Genomic DNA, 21,280 nt, shown 5'->3' on the forward strand with positions numbered 1-21,280 from the left:
CAGTTACTGAACCGTGCATATCTGTTTCCTCCTGACACTGAGTTGACATAGACCGCTTCATGGTTTCTCTGAGAAAACAGCAGGTGTGTGGGGAAAGTACTTTCCAACAAGTAAACAGAAGTCTACAGCACTAGCTCTGTTTCAACGAAGTGGAGTACCGGCCACAGACATGTCAAACTTCTCAGTAGCCACCTTAAAGAACTGAAAGGATCTTGGTAGGGCAATGTAAATAATGGGCTATTTTAATGAAACCTATCTGAAATCTATTGTGTCAACATGAATATGTATAAACATTGACACATATATATCATGTCAACATACACACACATATGTTTTTGTTGTTTGTTTGTTTGTTTGTTTTGAGACAGTTTCTTTATGTAACCCTGGCTGTCCTGGAACTCACTCTGTTCCTCAATTCACAGAGATCCCCTCCTGCCTCTGCATCCCAAGTCCAGGCATTAAGAGTGTGTGCCAAAAAGCCGGGCGTGGTGGCGCACGCCTTTAATCCCAGCACTCGGGAGGCAGAGGCAGGCGATCACTGTGAGTTCGAGGCCAGCCTGGTCTACAAAGTGAGTCCAGGATGGCCAAGGCTACACAGAGAAACCCTGTCTCGAAAAAAAAAAAAAAGAGTGTGTGCCACCACTGCCTGGCTAAATTTTTTTAAGGAAATATTTTTATTTTTGTAGTAAGTCTTCGACTCTGGTGTCTCCTGAGTCACTAAATTTTCATCAGAAGACTTCATTTGCATTTCGATTTCATAACATTTACAGTTGAGAATGCAGTGAGTGCACTTCCCTGACTCGTTCCGTATTTATGTAAAAGTGTCTCAGTTACCAAGAGAAAGAGGAAATCTTAGTGGTTGGGTTGTTGTCTGGCTGTGACCTAGGCTGGCCTCAAGTGTGTGGTAGTCCCGTCACAGCCTCCAGTGAGGGGTTAATTAGATGTGAAATCAATGTTGAAATGTATTTAGAACAAGTACGTTTAACACAGCTAAAAATTCACTGTTTAAGGCACATCAGTGGCATTCCAAACGCTTAATGGTTACTCGAGGTCTGTGCCCAGCATGCTGAATCCCGCAGGTGTATGAAAATATGAGGTGAGACTTTGAGAATAACCAAATAGTCTTCGGGATACTTTACATGTAGGTGAAACATGTGTTTCTTCCCCCCTTTTCCCAATGCCAGCTCTTTCCCTCGGAGAAGCTAGCACTTGCCACCTCTACTCCAAAAGAAAGTCAGTATCGCACAGACATAGTGTGTAAGCAGAGGTACACTCAAATTCAGGCACAATACAGAGTAACCAGGACTCAAACTGAGTGTGTCAGGTGGAAAATCAGAAAAGAAGGACGAATGAAGGGAGGATCAGAACAGAGTTAAGGGCCAAGAAAGGTTGGTGGGGACGGCACAATAAGGTAGGGGGTAGTAAAGAACAGAGGTTGAGGGGGGGATGGGGGGGAAGGAAAATTAGAATGAGGTGGTTTTGTTGTTGTTGTTAATTCCAGTATTGCTAGAGATAGATGTCATTATCTGTCTCAGATTCAGGTATCACCTAACTTACATACACCCCACTGTGGAAACCACAGCCATACCTTCAGCATCCATGGTCCCAAGCCCTTTGATGGACACATTCATAGTCACTGAAGGCAGTGAGAAACTGTTCCTACTGTGCATCCATTGCTTACTGTTTATTGGATGTTGCGATTACTGTTTCTTAAATAGTAAATCTAAGACAGGTGTGGAAGCTCATACCTACAATCCCAGCACTCAGAAGGCTGAGGCAGGCAAGATGGCTGCCTGGAGTTCAAGGCCAGGTTGGGGCTACATAGTGAGATCTTGTCTCTAAATAACTACATAATAAAAGCGTAACTACAGTCTAGGAGAAAAGATGTAGCAGTAAATTTTCTCTGCCCTCTGTACGGGAATGGATCATCCAGTTACTGCATATATTTATCCTGTTGCAAAACATTAATTGAACAATTAATTACGCGGGGGCAAGGTACCATCTTCCCTTCGTTGCCACCAAATCCAGTTCCTGGTGCCTCCAGCACTCAAGAGTACAGTTCTGAAGGTGGGGAAACTTCTGAAGACAACTTCTCACAGTGCCCACCGGAGATGCCCCACAAGAGCTCTTCTGCACAATGAATGATGCCTGTGCCAACCGGAGATCCCACTGGCAATTAGTTAATTTAGAGGATTTACGATGATGACACACATGCCTAACCCCTTGTAGACACATGGATTCATGGAAATGACCAGCAATCAAATTTGTGCACATCCATGCCACGTGGAGCCGTTAAACATCCATTAAAACGTATTACTCTAACTTGATGCAGGTACAAAGACTTGAGCAGATGTATCAGCGGATTCCCAAGTTAATATTTTTAACAACACATTTTTTTTTCTCTCTCTCACCGTTTTGTAAGCGTGAGGCCTTTCCCATCTAAAAAGTAATCCGGTCGGCTTTTCATTAATTCAAACAATGGGTTTTTGTTTTGTTTTGTTTTGTTTTGTTTTGTTTTTCATGACCCGGAATTCATCTCTTGGGACCAAGACTTCTCAGTCCTTATTCGCAGATGGCCAGGCCACCCGAGGACGCCTCAGCCCCGCCCCTCCTAAGGCCCCGCCCCCGCCCCGCCGCTCTGTTCCCCGCCCCCCGCCCCCCTCACCCCCGCCGCAGCCTATAAAATCCGGAGCGCGGCGCGCGGAGCGGCAGGCGCGGAACTGGGCATGCTCGGTGTCGGCGCAGCTCTGGGTCGCAAGTAGGAAGCCCGTGCACGACACCGGCGGAGCCGAGTGGAGCGCTACCGAGGCGGCCTGGGCCGCAGGTCCGGCGTGGGTGCGCGAGCCCCGGGCGGCGGTGAGAGACCGCGTCCCGGGCTGTCACCCGCGCGGCGGGGTCCGAGTCGGAGCGGGAACGGACGGGACGCCCGCCGCGCGGCCCGAGGGCGCCCCCCAGGGCGGAGCTGCGGCCGGGAGGGGGACGGGGCCATGGGGCTGCTGTCCCAAGGCTCGCCGCTGAGCTGGGAAGAGACCCAGCGCCACGCCGACCACGTGCGGCGGCACGGCATCCTCCAGTTCCTGCACATCTACCACGCCGTCAAGGACCGGCACAAGGACGTGCTCAAGTGGGGTGACGAGGTGAGCCCGCGCGCCTTTGTTCGGCCAGGCCGCCCGCGGCCCCGCCGCCGCCGGCCCGGGGCTGGGCGCTGCGGCTGCGGCTCATTCATTCACGTCCGGACGAAAGCGGCTGGGATGTGAGGGCCTGGGTGGGAGGGGTGTGTGTTTGTGTCTGTCTGTGTGTGTGTGTGTGTGTATGCCTATCTCCCGCCGTCCCATCGCACAGTTCGCCTTTGGAGATTAAGTGTGAACGGGACCAACTTGCCCCGGTTGGCTTGCTTTCAGGTTTCAAATCTCCGGGGCATTTGCTTCGGCCCTCCATCATCTAAGTTCTTTTCTTTAAACGGCTGTCACATCTCACACCTGTCCGCAAACTTTAGAGATATACATTGAAACAAATAGATTACTAAATCTATGGGCTTGTGGCTGTCTTCCTGAAGGACGGGAGGCTTCTTTATCTCGTTTAACTGTAAATGCTTCCAACTTAAAGGTTAGGTAAAACCGGTTAGATCCTGCAGCTAATCGTTACCAGCCAGGACTAAAAACTGGTGCATAATATCTGGGTTTGGAGTCACCTGAAAGCGGCAACGCTAAAACTGTTGGGTTTTTTTTTTGTTGTTGTTGTTGTTGTTGTTTGGTTGGTTTGTTTTTGTTTTTGGTTTTTTTTTTGTGCATTCCCTGTTTTTCTTTTTAAAAATTGACATAAGATACATAAAGTTGACCTTTTGAGGAGTCTGTCCCTTTATAAGTGTGCGTTTGTTACCATAGATAGCATGCCACTTCTGTAATTTGTCGTTTAGTCGGTATTATCATCTTTGGGCTAAATTCCCAAGTGTGGCTGTACCAGGATAGAATATCTTGCAAAAAGTTAGTTTTTCTGTATCTAACGTTGGTAGAGGACTCTGCCATCTGCAGCTGGAAGACTTACGCTTGGACTAGTGTATAAGCAAGTGTAAGGACTAATTCTCATTTTCTACAAAAAAAAAATTGTCTAACATAACCTTTTCAGGAAAGAGATACAACATACTTGAGTTCTTCAGTCTTTAGTGTAAAGTGTGTTGTGTATTTACTACAGTTGACACACATTTGCATTTTGTGTGTCATTTACAGGGCAGGGACGTTCTTTCTTGGTCACCTGCTTTCCCTAGGTCCTAACCATGTGCCTGGTATAGTGGGCAGCAGGTAATTGTGGCCTCCTTCATTGCTGAGCAAGCAAAAATTTATTTTTTTTCAACCATTCAACATTTAAGTAGGACTCCGTACTCCAGGAAAAGAAAAAGAAAGGCAGTTAGTGTCACTGTAACTGTTGTTCTAGATAGATCTTCATCCACAGATGAAGCACAGCTGTTCACTCCAGAGTCCCCTTCCTCATTGGCTTTTCTCTGTGGAACCAGGAATCTCTCAGACCCCATTATTTCTCTTAAAAAAGAAAGAAGTGCTCCCCCTGTTGGTAAGGAGAGCATGTACAACTACCTACCTACTTGCTCTTGCTGAGTAAACTAAGCTGAGGAGCTGTGGAGTAGGTGGACCTCAGATGCAGTGCATGCATTTCCGTCACGACAGGCTTGGTGGATACAGAGTTGGTATTATGTTTGCCTGCCTTCCTCCCCACAAAAGATTAAGGGGAGTAGAGAAGACTGGCAGCCCTGTGCCCTTGTATTCTGTCTGTGTATGGGGAGAATGTTGGGCCCAGCATGTCAGCCAGCTAACACTTTTCTCCCCTTCAAGACAGGGTTTCTCTGTGTAACCCTGGCTGTCCTGGAACTCCCTAGGCAGACCAGGCTGGCCTCTAGTTCACTCAGAGCTCTGTCTTGCCTTTTTCCCCTGAGTGCTGGGGGTTAAAGGCGTGTGCTACCCCTGCCCTGCCCAGTCAGTTAATACTTGCTAAAAAGATGCTGGGAGGTTCTGTTGAGAAGTTGAACTCCAGAGGTGTACTCTTCCAATAATAAATTGCCTGGCTAACACTGCTCTTGCATCATATGGCATCAGGGATGTTCCTCAAACATTCAGTGGGTGCTGAAACTGCATTTCCAAATTTCTTTTTGCAAATACTCTGTCATAAGTTAAGTACAAACCTATAAATTGACTTCCTCCATCCAACCTTTCAGTGTTGAGAGTTTACTTGGAAGTAGCCGGGCACACAAAGAATTAGAATTGTGAAAAGTTCCTGCCAGACAAGGAGGAAGAGTCCCTACCCTGCTGTTACTTCTGAAATGGCACTTGAGTGAAGCCTTGGTCTCCTCCTCCAGGGCCTCCCTCTCCTCCTCTGACCTTTGGGGTACAGATATTTAGCCTTAATTGCGGTACTTCTACATTTCTTCCGGCAACCTCGTGCCTAAGGATTTGTTGTGTCAGCCTTATGTCGCCAGAAGTCAGCACCCTCCTTGAGCACACTCGGAACTTCCTGTTGTATATACTGAGGGGAGTGTCTGAAGGCCAGTCAGGATCTTAACACACCACCTGTAAGTAGAAGCCTTGGGGAGTAACAGAAACAGACTAAGAGATAAAAGTGGAGAGAGGCGTGGCGAGCGCCATGGGCCCTGGAGATGAGGGTACCCATGCTGAGTAGAAGTGTTTTAGGTGTAATGTGTTGCACTGGATAGGCATGGTACCAAATACAACAGTGGTTTTCAACCTGTGGGTCATGACCCCTTTGGAGGTCACATATCAGATATCCTACATATCAGGTGTTTACATTTTAGTTGGTAACAGTGGCAAAATTATAGTTACAGAGTGGCAACAAAAAATAATTTTATGGTTGGGGGTCACCACACGGTGAGGACTATATTAAAGGGTCACAGTGTTAGGAAGGTTAAGAACCAGTGCTTTACAAGGATGGGGCTATGGGCTTGGTTGGAAAAAAACAAGAAGAACCACAGCCAAACCTTAGAACTGGTCATAGTTGTATTTGGAAGAGAGCCTGCCACTTCAGACATGTCCCGCTCCATGTACAAGGACAGTGTTTATATCTCCACAGCACACCAGAAAGAACCTGTGGTTAGTGTTTGCCAGGCTGACACTTGGGTCTTGAGCCCACTTACTCACTTTCTACTCTCCAAGCTTTTACAGGTTGAGTATGGACAGTTTGGATAGGGTGTTTGTTTGTTTGTTTGTTTGGCTGCCCCTTGGATCCATGGCTGGCTTTGTTTTGTTTGTTTCCTACACATGTCTATTTCACCTTTAATATGACAGACCCTAACTCTGCTCACCATTTATTATGCTGTTTCTTTGGGAAATGGACATTCTAACTTGAAGAACCAAATACTACGTATCCCCAGACGAGGATAATGTGGGAAGGGAGGAGGAGAAGTATTCAGGTTCAGATTTTGTTTATAGCTTGGTGCCTGTATTTTAAAATTCTGATAGAGGAAGCTGGGCGTGGGGGCATATACCTTCAACCCCAGCATTCAGGAGGCAGTCGCCTCTGAGTTCAAGGCCATTCTGGTCTGTGTGGTGAGTTCCAGGACAGCCAGGGCTACATAGAAAGACCCTGTCTCAAAAATGTGTGTGTGTGTGTGTGTGTGTGTGTGTGTGTGTGTGTGTGTGTGTACACAGATAGATAGATAGATAGATGGATGGATGGATGCAATCAGGGCAGCTAGGGACATAATCCAGTTAGAGAGTTCTTTCCTAGCTTGCATAGGGCCCTTGGTTTACTCTCCACTGTTCCCAGAGAATAAAGACTAGTCTGGGAAGTCTGTAATGCATATAGCAATAGCTACTACTTTTATTGTTCTTAATGTTGCTATCTGTTGCACCCAGCCTTTTCAGTTACTTAGTAACAGAATTGAAACCTGGCTCTAAAGTTTTAGATCATTTGCAATGCTTGGCATGCTACCAGATCCCCTTTCACAGCACTCACGCTATGCAGGTCATGGAGCTCTTCAGGACACAGTCCAAAAAGTAGATGTATGAAAGATGTCATGATGTGCAGGGAGTGAGTGAAATTCCCAGTGAATGTGTATTGTTTAACTAGAGCCATGTCAAGGACCAAAGCCTCAGACTCATGGGAAGTTGGCAAGGCCTTTCCCAAACTGGCCAGGCTCAGAATTGGCAAAGCCTTCCTCTGGTCTAAGTGTGAATGTTGATGGCATGCACAAGTAGAGTGCTTTTACATCCTAAAACCGCTCACCTACAGAGACCTCCTACAAGACTAGCTAATTCCCTGCGCCAGTGCGGAGGTCCTTGGTTGTTGCTGTACTTGGTGCCACACCATCAGCGTGAGCACAGCTTACCTGAGTTCAGCCTCTCTGTATTTGTATCTCTGTTCTTTCCTCATCTCAGCCCCAGATGTAGTAAAGATGAGACCTTTTAGAAATAATATATGTTAATAAAAATTTAAACAAAAAATTTTAATGCAGGAAAAAGAAAATAAATATCTTCAGGTTCTTAACTAATTACAGTAGTTCTCAAAGAATACGTCCTCCCCAAACCCAGTTCTTCCAAGTTTGCTTCTTTGCCTCAGTAGTGTGATCAGCAAGCACATTACCGCTGAGCTATCCCCGGCCCTTTTTAAAATTTTGAGGGGGGGGGGAGGAATGGGAGGATACAAGGGATGGGATAAACATTGAGATGTAACAAGAATAAATTAATTAAAAAAATTTTTTTTTGAAAAGGCAGTCCTTGAAGGTGTAATCCTCCTGCTTCAGTCTTCCAGGTGGGCAGGGAAGGCCTGTGTCACCAAGCCTTACTTTATATCTCATTTAAATTAGCATAACCATTATGGGTGAGACATACCACATTTAGTTGCTTTGTTTTTGCATTCTGTTTCATTAGCTTAGATGGAATTTTAAAATGGCTCAACAGGTAAGAGCACTTGTTTCTCCCGAGGACCCCGGTTCTATTGCTGGTCCCCATATAGCTTCTCACAGCCACCTGTAACTCCAGCCCCAACACCCTCTTGACTACACTCATGTGATGCACATACACACAAAATAGTAAAACGACAGTAAACGATAAGATTGGTTTTCAGAATCTCAATTGCATTTCAGAACCACATTTATTGATTTATTAGAATAAGCTATTGAACACATTTTTCCTTTTCTGAATTTTATTTTAAACTTTATTGTTTTAAAAAAAAAACTGTTACAAATAAAAAAAATGTCACACACCAAAATCAGACCAGACCCAAAGACCCAGTGAATTTATATTGCAGTTAGAATGATGTCACCGCTCTAGAGGCAGTGGAATCTGGGAGAATGGAGCTAATAAGACCCTGCCTTGTTTTTTGGAGTTTTCTCACAAGCATTGAGAATTCTCCTCACATGACTCCATTCTTGGACCGTGTTCTGACAGAATAGCTATTCAGAACATAACCTGAAATTTTATGTTGGATTTTATATTTTGACACTTGAATAACTATGTATCTACTACTAGGAGTGACTAGAACTAGAAAAACAATTAGTTTCATGCCATTTAAATAAAATTAGTTTTATATCCTTTTGTAATTTGTGTTCATTACCTGCATTCAGTCCATTCTTATTCCCTAATATTTAGCTTTTAAAATTCTCTTTCTACATATTATGCTGTACTTACATATACATTTATTGGCATGTTATTGGGTAGATTCCAAATATAAGGGAGAAAACGCAGAGTATTTTCTTTTGGAGATTGTATGTCCTCATCTAAGTCCATCCATTTTTCTACAAGTTTTGTGATCACATTTTTGTTTACAGCATGTACGTATGTATCCGTAATATGCATATCAATTTTTCACTATCTGTTCCTCTGTTTGATTGACAATTAGGTTGATTACAGTTCCTTTCTGTAGTAAACAAAACAGTGGTAAACAGGGAAATGTCTCTATGGTAGGGGATGGAGTTTTGTGGGTAAATAGCCAGGAGTGAAATAGCTGGGTCATATGGTAGTTCTATTTTTAATTTTTTGAGAAATCTTCAAACTGATTTCAACAATAGCTGTATTAGTTTTCATCCCCACCAGCAGTGAGTAAGGGATCCCATCTCACCACAGCATCCTCTAGTATTCGTTTTAGATTTGTTGATGGCAGCCATTCTGACTGGGGAGAGGTGGTATCTCAAAGTTACTGTTTTTAATTTACAGGTACTATTTATATTGTCTGTAGACCCAGCTAGCCATCGATCAAGACACAGACACTTGTTAAATTTTAAAATAGTCTTAGCTAACCTGGGGCAGGGCAGATATCAGTCCTCTAAACTACCTTCCATAGTGGGGCAGGCATGGGATCCCTACCTCAATCCCATGCCTTCTGTTTTTAATATCTTTTTTTATATCTTATTAATTTATTCATATTACATCTCAATGGTTATCCCATCCCTTGTATCCTCCCATTCCTCCCTCCCTCCCATTTTCCCCTTACTGGCCTCACCTATGACTGTGACTGAGGGGGACCTCCTCCCCCATAACTTTTATCAAGTTACCTCCCCATCTATAATCCCAAATACTTGTTAATGTTTTTCATCTGGGCCGCATTTTTTTATCTACTCCAGCCATGTGCTTCTCCCCTAACTAACCCATGGCAGTCTTTCTCTCTTTGCTTTCTCTCTTCTCTCCTCCTGGCAGTCTCTTTTCTTTCTAGAATTTCTCTCTTAGCCCCACCTACCTCCTTTGCCCTGCCCAGGTGGGAGGCTTTTTATTAAGCAAAAGGTGGGTCACACAGACAGCAAGCAGTAATCAGCATCAAAATACATCAGACCATCCCCCAACACAAAGTAGTTTTAATTAGGATGTTCCTGATTGCTAGAGATATCGAACACTTTTAAAGATAGTTATTGGTCATTTGCGTTTCTTTTTTGAACACTGTCTATTCAGTTCTTTGTTCATGGACTGACAGTTTTACTTCCTTGGTATTTAATTTCCGCAACTTTTGTAAACTCTGAATATTAACGTCTTGTCTGAATGAAGACAATTCACTTCTTAATAGCCATTACAAAGATTCCAGGTTGTGTTCCTGTCCCACCCCCTGAATTTATCCGTCTGTCTGTCTGTCTACCTACCTATATTTTATAGAAAGGCAGTTTGTGTATTGTGTCTGTGTATAGGCATGTATTGATGTGGAATGTTGCTTCAGTGTTTGTTGAAATACTGGCCTTCCTAAGCTCCCAAAGGTGAACTTTATCACTGTGATGTGTGGTTTTATTTCTGTATTTGTTGCACTGTCTACTGATCTGTCTTAATCCCAATAGTATTCTCCTTTAATTTCTGTGGAGGATGAAGTCAGGAAATACCTTCTCTCTTGTTTTTGTTTGATTGGGTTTTTTTGTTTGTTTGGTTGGTTTTTCAGTTTTTCAAGCAGGGTTTCTGTGTGTTGTCCTGACTGTCCTGGAACTAGCTCTCTAGACCAGGCTGGCCTTGAACTCAGAGATTCACCTGTCTCTGCCTCCTGCTCTTTGTAGATACATTGAATTTCCAGGAGTTTTAGAACCAGTTTGTATAAAAAAATAAACCCTTATGTGATTTTTATCTCATTAGGACTCTGTTGGGTCCACATATCAATTTGAAAACTCATACCTAAACAATATTAAATCTCATGAATGAGTAAATCTCTTGTCTACATCTTTAATTTCTCAGTAGTGTTTTTTCGTTTTTGATGTATTTGCCTTGCACAGGTAAAGCCATATACACTGGCTGGTTTTCTAAATTTGTCTTTTATCCTTCAGTCTGTCTAAATTCACTTTTCTGGACACACTGAACTACGATAATTAGTGTGGTTCTAATGATGGCTTTTGGCAACTCAGGTCACCTGCCATTGGCTGACCCCCGTCACACCCCATTTTGAGTATGCTTCCAGTTTTTTAATGATAGAAGTGAATTTTGCCTTCTTAGATGCTTCTTGTTTATATGTTCCTGTATGCATTCACAATACTTCTGAAATATAATTATTTAGAGAGAAGATCCCTTTTTTTTTTTGTCCCGGTTTTTCGAGGCAGGGTTTCCCTATGTAGCCTTGGCTGCACTGAACTCCCTTGGTAGACCTGGCTGGCCTTGAACTCACAAAGATCTGCTCGCCTCTGCTGGGATTGAAGGCGTGCGCCACCACTGCCCAGCTGAGGGAGGATTGTTTAAAGAAGTTATAGTTACTGAGTGAGTAACTCGAGGAAAGTCTGCCATATTTATGCATCCTCTACTCAGCACTCCTGACTTAGAATTTAGTTGGTGCTTCTGCGTAACATTAACTTACGTAAGACTGGCTTCTTGAGGAGGCTCTGCAGCTCCCGAGGGCTTTTCCTGAGTGTTGGGGGTTTTATATTAGTTTTTGTTTAAGGGTAGGGAATGGAAGCCTGCCCGCGCTGTTGTCCTCCCAGGACTGCTCTCTTTTGACTGTACTCCGTCCAAGCTGGCTGTCTTCCTGCTACTAAGACACCCAGTAACCAAGACTCAGTCAAGTTTTTCTTGTTTGTTTTGGTTCCCTTTTGTTTTTGTGGTGCCAGGGATTCGAGTCAGGGCTTTATGTATTCTAGGCAAATGCTTTTAATACTTTTTAACTGTTTGAAAATGTTTTAAATGCCATGTAAGTTTTGAAGATCATGGAATACACACAACAAATATTAGAATTCATTTCTTTTCCCTGTCAGGACTGGGTTTTAACATTTTCTCTGAAGCAATGTGTTTCAAAGGCTACGCTCTGATTGTGTAGCCATGCGTAGTAGTAAACTTGTGACGTTTTTGTATATAGTAAGTAAGTAAGCCTGTTTGAGCCCTACGGCTCTTCTAATCAACGAGGGAAATAAGTGGCACAAACTGCTCTTCAGAAAATCTGAACAAACTTTTCTGACATGGTAAGACTCCAAAAGCCATATTTCCATAGTGGATTGCTTTCAAATTCAGGAGTATTTATTGAGTACTTCCTGTATACCAAAGGTTCTCAACCTTCCTAATGCCTTGACCCTTTTTAATATAGCTCTTCATGTTGTGTTGTTGAATTCATGTTTTTCGGGTTTTAAAGCCTTTTTCATAGGCTGTACAGGGAGTTGTGTGGTATTGTAAGCTGTTGCATGAGACTTTGGGGAACAGGAGTGAGCAAATATTTGTTCACCCCAGATAAAGCACAGGTGGCAGACCAAAGAAACAATCCCACTGAAGTCCCGCCTGACAAGCCGTTGCACTAATTAGGGCCACTTACAAGGGCCTGGGTGAGGGATGCCTTTCAGAAAAATGGACAGCTAGAATGCAGCTGTACCATAGCAGAGGCCACCCAGCCTGGGTGTTGACGCATTAAAGCTACAATCTTGGGGCTTTCTGCAGGACGTGAAGGCAGGGAACAGTTCCTATCAGTCTCCTCTCCAGTAGTTGACTGTTTCCATAATCTTAGAGAGGAACTTATGGATTTAGCTAATTTCAGGAATTTCCTGGATCTCAGGAGCAGACCCCGCCCGCTCCACCAGCTTCTTGAGGGAAGCTTGTCTATAGGCCCTGCTCTGTCCTAGGCCTGTGCTGCTCTGTGGGACTCTTGGAGTGCTCTCTTTATATTGTGTCTGCTATGGTCAGGAATTTGTAGTTTGAATTTCCACAATAAGATTGCAAAAGTATCCTAAAGACAGATGTTCCGGATGACACAAGTGTCCACACGGATCCACTGTCGTCTTTGCAGTTTTCTTGCAGAACCCTTTTAAGATTAAGTAAGTCCTTTGTTTCTAAAAGGTGTCCTGAATTAGCCGAAACCCTAAATCAAGAGACTCCTGAATATTTTCCTTGAAACTCTTAGAAACCATCAAAGATGTGAACTGGGGAAATGGCTCAGTGAATAAAGTACTTAGCATGAATTGTGAAGACCTGAGGCCCCATGTGAAAGCCAGGTGTAGCAGCACAAGCATCTGTGATCCCAGCTCTCTAGCAAGGGCATAGAGGGTGAAGGCAGGACAATCCTGGAAGGTCATGGGCCAGTTAGCCTGGCATACAGGGTAGAAAAGTGGCAGAGACCGTCTCAAGCAAGATGGAAGACAGGCACTGACACATGAATGCACCCTCAGGTGTACATGCTACACACACAGAAAATCTGGGATGTGATTTTTTTTTTTTTTTAATCGAATTGGAAGTAACTGCAGGAGTGGGGAGCTGGTTTTCTTAGGGTGTCATGGAGATAGGCATGTGCCTAAAGATCTGTGAAGTCAGCGCTCTTCTCTGCACTGTTTAAGATAGCCATAGCAGCAGTCGCTAGAAGCTCGAAAGGTAAAAGATAGGTCCTCATGGAATTCATTCTCTGAGAGCTGCAAGTCTCAGACATACCTAACAGGGAACTAAAGGTACTTCATTGTCTAGCACTCTTGAGGGGTCCTGCCTGTGCTGACGGGCCATGAGTTGCCTATGTCTAGGGCTTATGATCTGCTGACCATTCTAATGAAGCAGAGTAAGTCAGGAAGTCCTGAAAGCACAGGCTTCATGCGCCTCACTCCCAGCCCCTACCCAGAGATCACTCGCTCTGTACTCAGCTCTGAAGAGCTTGCCTGTCTTGTTGCCTGGCTCCGAATGAACTGTGAAAAATGGATTGAATGGACTGAGGTGAAAAGGAGCAGGAGTCAGCCTGGCCACCCCTCACAACTCCAAGTGACTTGCTTCATTACAACTAAAAAAATAAATGCAACTGCCTAAAGAAATCTGAGGACCTAATACAAAGTGAAAGCATGCGAGTGTCTTACAGCTAACAGCAGAGTGTACAGTTGGTTGCAGATCCCCATTCATGTATATGGAGAGGTTTGTAAGCCTGTGTTCTAAATGACAAGAGTGCATTTATATAAAGAGGGCTTTTGGGAAAGCAGAGTAGATAAGGCAATTTATTTGTTAACGTGTGAGTGGCCACTTTAGGGGGGCTCAGTGTATGAGGCCTACAGAGTTCCCCTGAAGAGGTAATATAGGAGTGCTTTGGAGACCCGGCATGGTTACTTGGGAAGCAGAAGAGCAAGTGTGCCTGCAGCATGGTGGAAAGGCTTGGCTGGAGGAGGACAGTTGATCTGATGCTTCTGCAAGGACAGTGAGGATTTTTACTGTGAGCCTTTGAAGGGTCTGGAACACAGGCGTGATTGGTCTTCACAGTGAAGGACCCTGGGTCAGCCTGTTAGCATATTCTGTACATAAGTAGCTTTCAGACCAGACCCAAAATAAAAGTCCAGGTGAAATAGTATTTGTGCCACCTGAATGAGATATTACTGTATTTCTTTCCCTGTTGCAATAAATACATATTATCTAGTATTAACCATACCTTCCGTGACCACCAAGGTGTTGCAGTCAACTTTTGAAAACTTAATACTCCGGCTGTGGAGCTAGAAACAATGAGCACCGGCCTTTGGTGGCGGTGTGTTCAGTGTCTTTCCTCTCCAGGGTCCCATGAAGTTGCTCTTTTCTTTGTATTATTTAAGACAAAACAAAAACACAGCAAAGTGAAGAAGCATGTGGATCCCAGGTTCCAAAAGGATTGTCTGCTCTCTTTACTGTCCCCTCCCCCCAGGTAGCTGCCCAAGCCGGCAGCAGGAACTGGTGTTGTGTACAGACTTCACCACAGAGGAACGAGGAAAAGAGGAATAATAAGGCATGCGATAAAGTACCACTTCTCACGAGGACATGTCAGAACCATAGAGGCACACTTAAGCATAAGCATTCTTCATTATCAGATGGCCAGTGAGATGCCAGCGGTCTGAGAATGACACTGTTTATTTATTGCGTACATAGTAAATCCTCGGTCCAGAGGACAAAGGCTGAGAAGCTGAGTATGTGCCTGCAGCCTTCCCAGCCAGTCTGCTGGCACACTGACCCTAAGAAAGGCAAAGGCTGGACCAGCCCTTCCTTCATTAAAGGCTCAGGCTGAGCTTGCTTCGCAGCTAGGCAGCCTCTGCTGAACCCAAAGGCTCTTGACCTTTGGCCTGTCCCAAGCCTGTCTAAAACAGGCTGGGATGAATTCAGTGGTCAGTCTCAAACAGCAGGTACCGCTTTGGAGTAGGGCATGTGAGTTGTGATTTACAGAGTGTCTGTGTTCAGATTCTTGACATTTTGGAGAGTGGCACTGAACTGTGTGTGTTGGGAGAAAGGGTGCTTGTATTACTATCCCTGAGGCATGAGTCCTGAGCACAGCAGGTGCTTTAGAGTTACCTGTTTGGGGCCCCTGTTACTGGTTGCATGATTTGGTTCCTAGGAACCAAAACACCCAAGTTTCTCCTGCTTCTCACAGGATTTAGGACAAGGCAGATAAATGGTACAAGGGGATGTGTTCATGTCTCTGGTGCCTCAGGCACGGAGTGGAGTGCCACCCACAGAGAGCACGCATGAGTGTTCTCTCTAATAACAGGCATGCTTCCACCTAAGGCCTTAAAGTCCCTTGCACCGCAGGGTTCACAGATCTCTCACTCTTAAGACAGCGACCTCAGCTCCCCTCCAGCTCTGCCTGTTGCAGGCCTGTTGACTGAAAGCGGCCTCTCTCCACAGACTTGTCACTGGAACTGACAGGAGAATATAGTTTGTTTGGGAAAGTGCTAAGGAATTTGATTGTCCTTAAATTTAGATGCTAAAGTTCCAAAGCACAGTTGTTTTGAGGTAAATGGCTACTTATATTTATAATATTGCGAGTCAGTGGTGGCCAAAACAAATATCACTTTGGTAACCTGATAGGCTTCCTTCTTAGGTCTGAGTAAGAAGACTAGTTTGGTTCATAAACAAAGTAGGGTTTCATACATGCCAGAAAATTTAAAATAACATGCTGAAAGTAATTGCATGATTTAAAAAAAATAGCTAACATAAATTCAGAGGCCCAGAAAATAGATGTTTTCTGTCATCTGTTAAGCATGAAGATCAGAGGTGGCTTATTGGGTAAAGGTTGCTGGCACCATAACCCTGGCAGCGTAAGTGTGACTCCTGGAACCCACATGACGACATGAGAAAACCAACTCCTAAGCATTATCATTTAATCTATGTGTACACAGGCACCATGATACGCCCCAAACCATAGATTAGTAAATAAAAGTGGAAAAGTTGTAAGCATGAGGGAGGAGAGCGACCGACATTCATGGCTTCTTCTGTGCCGCTGTCTGCATGTCCAGGTCAGAATTCTGCTCTCTCTTAGATTTTGTCCTTTCTAGTTTTAATGTTTAGTTGAGACTAGATAACTGAAATTTTACTTTAGATATATAATAATTAAAATCTAAATAACCATATGGAAAACATAATATTTTCCTTTTGTGAGAGTTGCAATCCTATTTTCTTCTCTCTTTTAAAGTCTTGGTTTTTCACATGGACCTCTTCTCACTAAACTAGGCATGAAGAGGATTTCCTTTGTGAGCCAAAGTGACTCAGAGAGGTAAGTCTACCTACAAGAGAAGTTCACTTACGCAGTGCTGAGATCGACATTCATAGCTAATATGTTCTAAGGTAAACATGGCCAGCTCTGGAAGCTGCAGCCCTGACCAAGCATGCTGCACGCCAGCCAAAGACCACGGCAGGGTGAAGCCAACTTCATTCTGATTTCTAAATATCTAAACTTCCCCTAGAGTGTATTGTATACTTCTGTGGCATAAATTGATATCTTGAAGTATGTGTAAGGAGGAAGGGGGAGCAATTGTCCTATTATACATGAGATGTTTTAAGATTCCACTGGAAATCTTTACTTTTTAAGGCATGAGCAATTTATTACAATATCTTATCAGTTTACAGTGCCATATTACCACAGGCAAAAAACCACAGTAGTTTGTACTTGGTACTCCAAAACTGCTAAAGCATGACCAGAAATGCATAATTCTGATACTTATGATAACACTAGAGTCCACCTTGAACCAAATCTGACCCATCTCTAATTTTGGCATGAAAATGTCTGCGTTAGAGTTAAGTCTTAGTCACTGTTCTTCTGTGAAGAGACACTAAGACCATGGCAACTCTTTAAAAGGAAAGCATGGGCTGGAGAGATGGCTCAGAGGTTAAGAGCACTGGCTTCTCTTCCAAAGGTCCTGAGTTCAATTCCCAGTGACCACATGGTGGCTTACAACCATCTACAATGAGATCTGGTGCCCTCTTCTGGCCTGCAGGCATATATGCAGGCAGAACACTATATACATAGACTTGTTTACAGTTTCAGAGGTTTAGTTCACTATCAGCGTGCTGGGGGGAGTGTGGTGGCACACATGGCACTGGAGCAGTAGCTGAGAGCTGCATCCTCATCTGCTGACCACTGGGAGGGAGGGAGAAATAGGGAGGAGGGTAGAGGGAGAGGACACCTAAGCCTGACTTATGCTTTTAAAGCTTCAAAGCTCACCCCCAGTAACACACTTCTTTTAAAAAGGCCATACCTTCTAATCTGTCTAATCCTTTCAAAGAGTTCTACTCCCTGGTGACTAAGCATTCAAATATATGAGCCTATGGGAGCCATTCTTATTCAAACAACCATAGATTTCTCAGTTTTTCACTGTGCTCAGCACAAATATTCTTGGTCTTGCCATTCAGAGTCTCCCTACCTAACTACGGAGTGATTAAAAATGTAGTAGCATTTGGGTGCTTTATGGTTGTGTATCATGCTAGATACGGAAATGGTGCTGTCCACCTTGATGGCTGAGAGTGTGCCCCTAAAATGGGCTATTAATATTTTGTGTGTAGGCAATCTTGTTTTCGAGACCCCAGGCAAAGTCCCAGGGTTCAGAGTTTATGATTTAGAGGGGAACTATTGTGAGACGATGTTTGGCGTGTGAGCTCATGCTACGTCTACTGGGCAGAGAGGTAGAGCATCCTCAAGGAAGCTCTGTTTATGTTGAGGGAATGTTCTGTAGACACTTGCCTTTGTGTAGCCAGTGTCCCTTCTAGGAATTAGCTTTAATATAAAGGGCACATCCTCTGGGAAGCCTCTGAACCCCTAGATTTGGCTAGACTCTGACACTCCACATACATTTTAAGTACCTTAAAGTAGTTTTCTTGTGTTATTGACTGCCTTTCTAGCTGTATTGTAACCTTGAGAGCAAAAGCTTCATCTCCCAGCTCTTCAGGGTTACCAAGGCTGGCTCAGCTCAGGATTTTGTTGAAGGAAAAAAGAACAAAACAAACCAACAAAAACGAGTATTAGCTGGACCATGCCTTAGATCTAGAAAAGTTTCTCCATACAACAAAATACTAATTTTTTTTTGTGGAGGGGGCCGGGGGAGAACTCCCAACCACCATTTAGTCATCTGTTCTCACTACAGCCTTGACCATCAGAATGGCTATGGAATTGTTCAGGGTTGGTGCAAGGAGAAAACTGGGTCTCTGGGGGAAGGCTGGTGGTTCTAGCTAAAAAAAGACAGCCAACAGTGGCAGGGTTGGCCCTGCAGGCTGCCTCTGGAGGGTGAGTGGAGACCTCTCTAAGATATAGGAGACATTGCATTCTGCCCTCCTACACTGACCTTCCCTAGAATACAGTCTCCCACACACTGAGGGTAGGGAGATCTAGTACTGTGTGGCTCCTTACATGTCAGGGTCAGGTGCGTGTGGCATGGGATACATACTTTTGAGTGTAGAGATTCTTAGTTGTCATTCATACAGAAGCTGACAATGGAGGCTTCTCAAAAGTATAATCTTTCTCTGGAAGCTTCCCACTCATCCTAGAGAAATGGCTTACCTTCCTCTTTACTCACCTCAAGTAGAAACCAAGAAGGGAGCATTTCATAAAATGCTCAGCCTGCCTCAGCCTCCAGCTCCTTCCCCAAGGCCTTCAACATAAAAAAAACTAAGAGGAGGTGGAAAGTTTAATTTGTACTACTGGTAAATGCTTCTTACAGGATTCATATAATTCCTACAATTTTGAATGTTATTACTGTTATTTTAACCTTTAATACTACAAATATTTGCTCTGTGCCAGTTATGTTTTCAGTATATTGCAGAGTATTCACATCACCCTCAATTAAGATTCTTTATTTTTATTGGTATAATTTCTCATGAACATGAAGATGCTCATCTTTGCTCAGACCTGCATTATGACTTAAGGTCAAGTCTGGTTGTTCCTAGCAACATGAACACATACAGCAGGGTTCATAATAGTCTTTTGTGTGTGTCTTTGTCTTGATTCAACAGCTCATGGATATTAGAGACTAGATCTTTATTTCTCTGTTCTTGATTCAATTGTTGAATCAACTGGTTTATCTAATGGCATAAAAATTACTCTCAGTTACAGAAGTGTAAGGGATCTAAGTGGTAATCGATAGAGAACGCAGTGTACATTTAAAAGATAGCAAAGTGAGCAAGCATTTTTACTGGGCCTGTTCTCCATATGGAAGGATAATGCATAGGTGCTAGATAGCCTCGTTTCAAACTCTGTGTAGGGAGTTATCTGTGCACTACAGAACATAGGCATCTGGTGCTAATGTGTGCTACGTGTTTTGTTTTTCCCCTGCTTCAGAATGGCATATGCATTCATTCTGCTTATGGCATGTTGCTGGGATTCTGGCCTTATGGCCCAGGAAGGGTTAGAGAATTGGCATATTCACTTCTTTACTATTGGGGTTAGTTGCCAAGACCACCTTCCAGAGGTGCCTGAAGCCGTCTATACTGCATTGAACCCTACATATGATCTTCCTACACATACGTAAGTATTATCAAGTTTAACTGCTGCTCACAGTGAGAGAATAACAAGTAATTATAATACACTGTAATAAGAGTTATGTAATTGATCTTTGTCAGAAGTAAAGACAGCTTTTGGGAGTGCGGGTAACTGAAACCAGAAAAAGAAAAACCTGACGTAAGGTGACTTCTGTTGTTAGTTGCTCCAGGTGCTGCCTAGGTGACCTGGCTGAATCTCCCTGCTCTTAGAGGGTAGTATACCTTTGGATCAGAAGTCCCTGTTTGGGTGGACTGGCTGAAATTGGTTCTGAGATGGCCATCAGACTGATGACAACACCCCCACCCACCGGTAGCCTTTAACACATGGTAGTCCATCCTCAGTACCCCAATACCTGAGAGTTGCCATGGCAGCAACTAAAAAGAACATAGAAGTAGAAAGTGGCGTTTGATGAATCTCTCTGTTCCTAGAAAAGGCATGGATGTTCATCTTTCTTCATCTGGCCTGTCCCACCTCCTATTTCTGTTTCCCTGTAACCTCCTGGCCCCAGGTGTTGAGAAGGTGTTTTGTGTGTTTATCTAGTACTTCTGCTTTTATGCTGTTGTGAATTTTGTCTTTCTGATAATTTAACACTTCCGTTCTTGGGCATCTTCTCTTCTCAGTGGCACCCAGTCTTGTTGATCCCACGTTTCTGAGGGGTAAGAATGACCCAGTTTGGTACAGTGACTGGTAATACTTAAGTATTAGTCCTTGGAGTCAAATTGCGTAGAAGGCCTTCACACTGTTGCATTAGTTTCTCTTTAGCTTTGTTTCTCTCTGTTGTATTCAAGGCAGCAGTTAGGAAAGGGGTGAAATCTGGGTATCATGTAAATCATGGATTGTGGCTTTCGAGTCATATATAGGAAAGCTTTGGCTTGCTATATCATTTCCTTATCACTCATTCATTAGATGACTGGGCCAAGCCACATTTTGGTTAGGGATTCCATTAGTGTTTTGAGGTGACCAGTGCTGCTTAGAGTAATGAAATGAGCAATTCTGTGGGCTACTTTTGAAAGGCAAGAGGACAAAAACCTCATTTTGTTTTATGTTCACTTACTTAAGATTGAAAAGTGCTCAGGAACTTTTAAACAAAGGCATTATAAAAAAGAAGTTAATTTTTCTTTCTCATGTAGTAAATACTCTGATATTTTCTATTTTATTTGCTTGATGGAACCACAGGATGATTATTTTTCAATTAAGAGTCTGGTTTGTTAGAACCTTCAGGGTTGTTCACTTGGCTGATTTAAAACAGAATGAGTTTGAGATCTTTGTCCTTTTGCCTTCCTTGATGCTTTAAATTTGAGGCTAGGATTTCTAAAATTTAGGATTTCAGAAAAACTAGGAAATGAACCAGTCATTTCAGTTTAGTCATTTGTATAATGACCACAGATATTCTTGATTATTTTGCACACAGATAAATGGTGCAGATGCAGTAAACTAAGAGTTATTTCTCAGTTTTTCTTTTAGAAAGTTTATTATCTGTTCAAGCTATTTATAACTGGTGATGCCAGGCAAATGTGTGCAGCCAAAGAGTAAAGGAAGAAGATTCCCTCCACCCAGCAGAAGCAACTTACGGAGAACTTTCCTGGTCTGTCCATGGAAGTGGGAACCTATAGTGACAGGGTGGTCTGTCCATAAATTGAGACCTATGGTG

General features: G+C 43.5%; 1 protein-coding gene across 1 annotated transcript in view; it reads left to right on the forward strand.

Moving 5' to 3' along the window:
* The first annotated feature begins 2,707 nt into the window (after positions 1-2,707).
* Gclc (glutamate-cysteine ligase catalytic subunit) overlaps positions 2,708-21,280 on the forward strand; it is a 42,202-nt gene continuing 23,629 nt past the window's right edge. Inside the window, exon 1 of the mRNA XM_051140071.1 lies at positions 2,708-3,137. Coding sequence (XP_050996028.1) covers positions 2,988-3,137 — 150 coding nt within the window. The 5' untranslated portion in view covers positions 2,708-2,987. The remainder of the gene's footprint in view (positions 3,138-21,280) is intronic.

This window comes from Acomys russatus, chromosome 32, assembly GCF_903995435.1.
Source record: "Acomys russatus chromosome 32, mAcoRus1.1, whole genome shotgun sequence".
Classification (NCBI taxonomy): domain Eukaryota; kingdom Metazoa; phylum Chordata; class Mammalia; order Rodentia; family Muridae; genus Acomys; species Acomys russatus.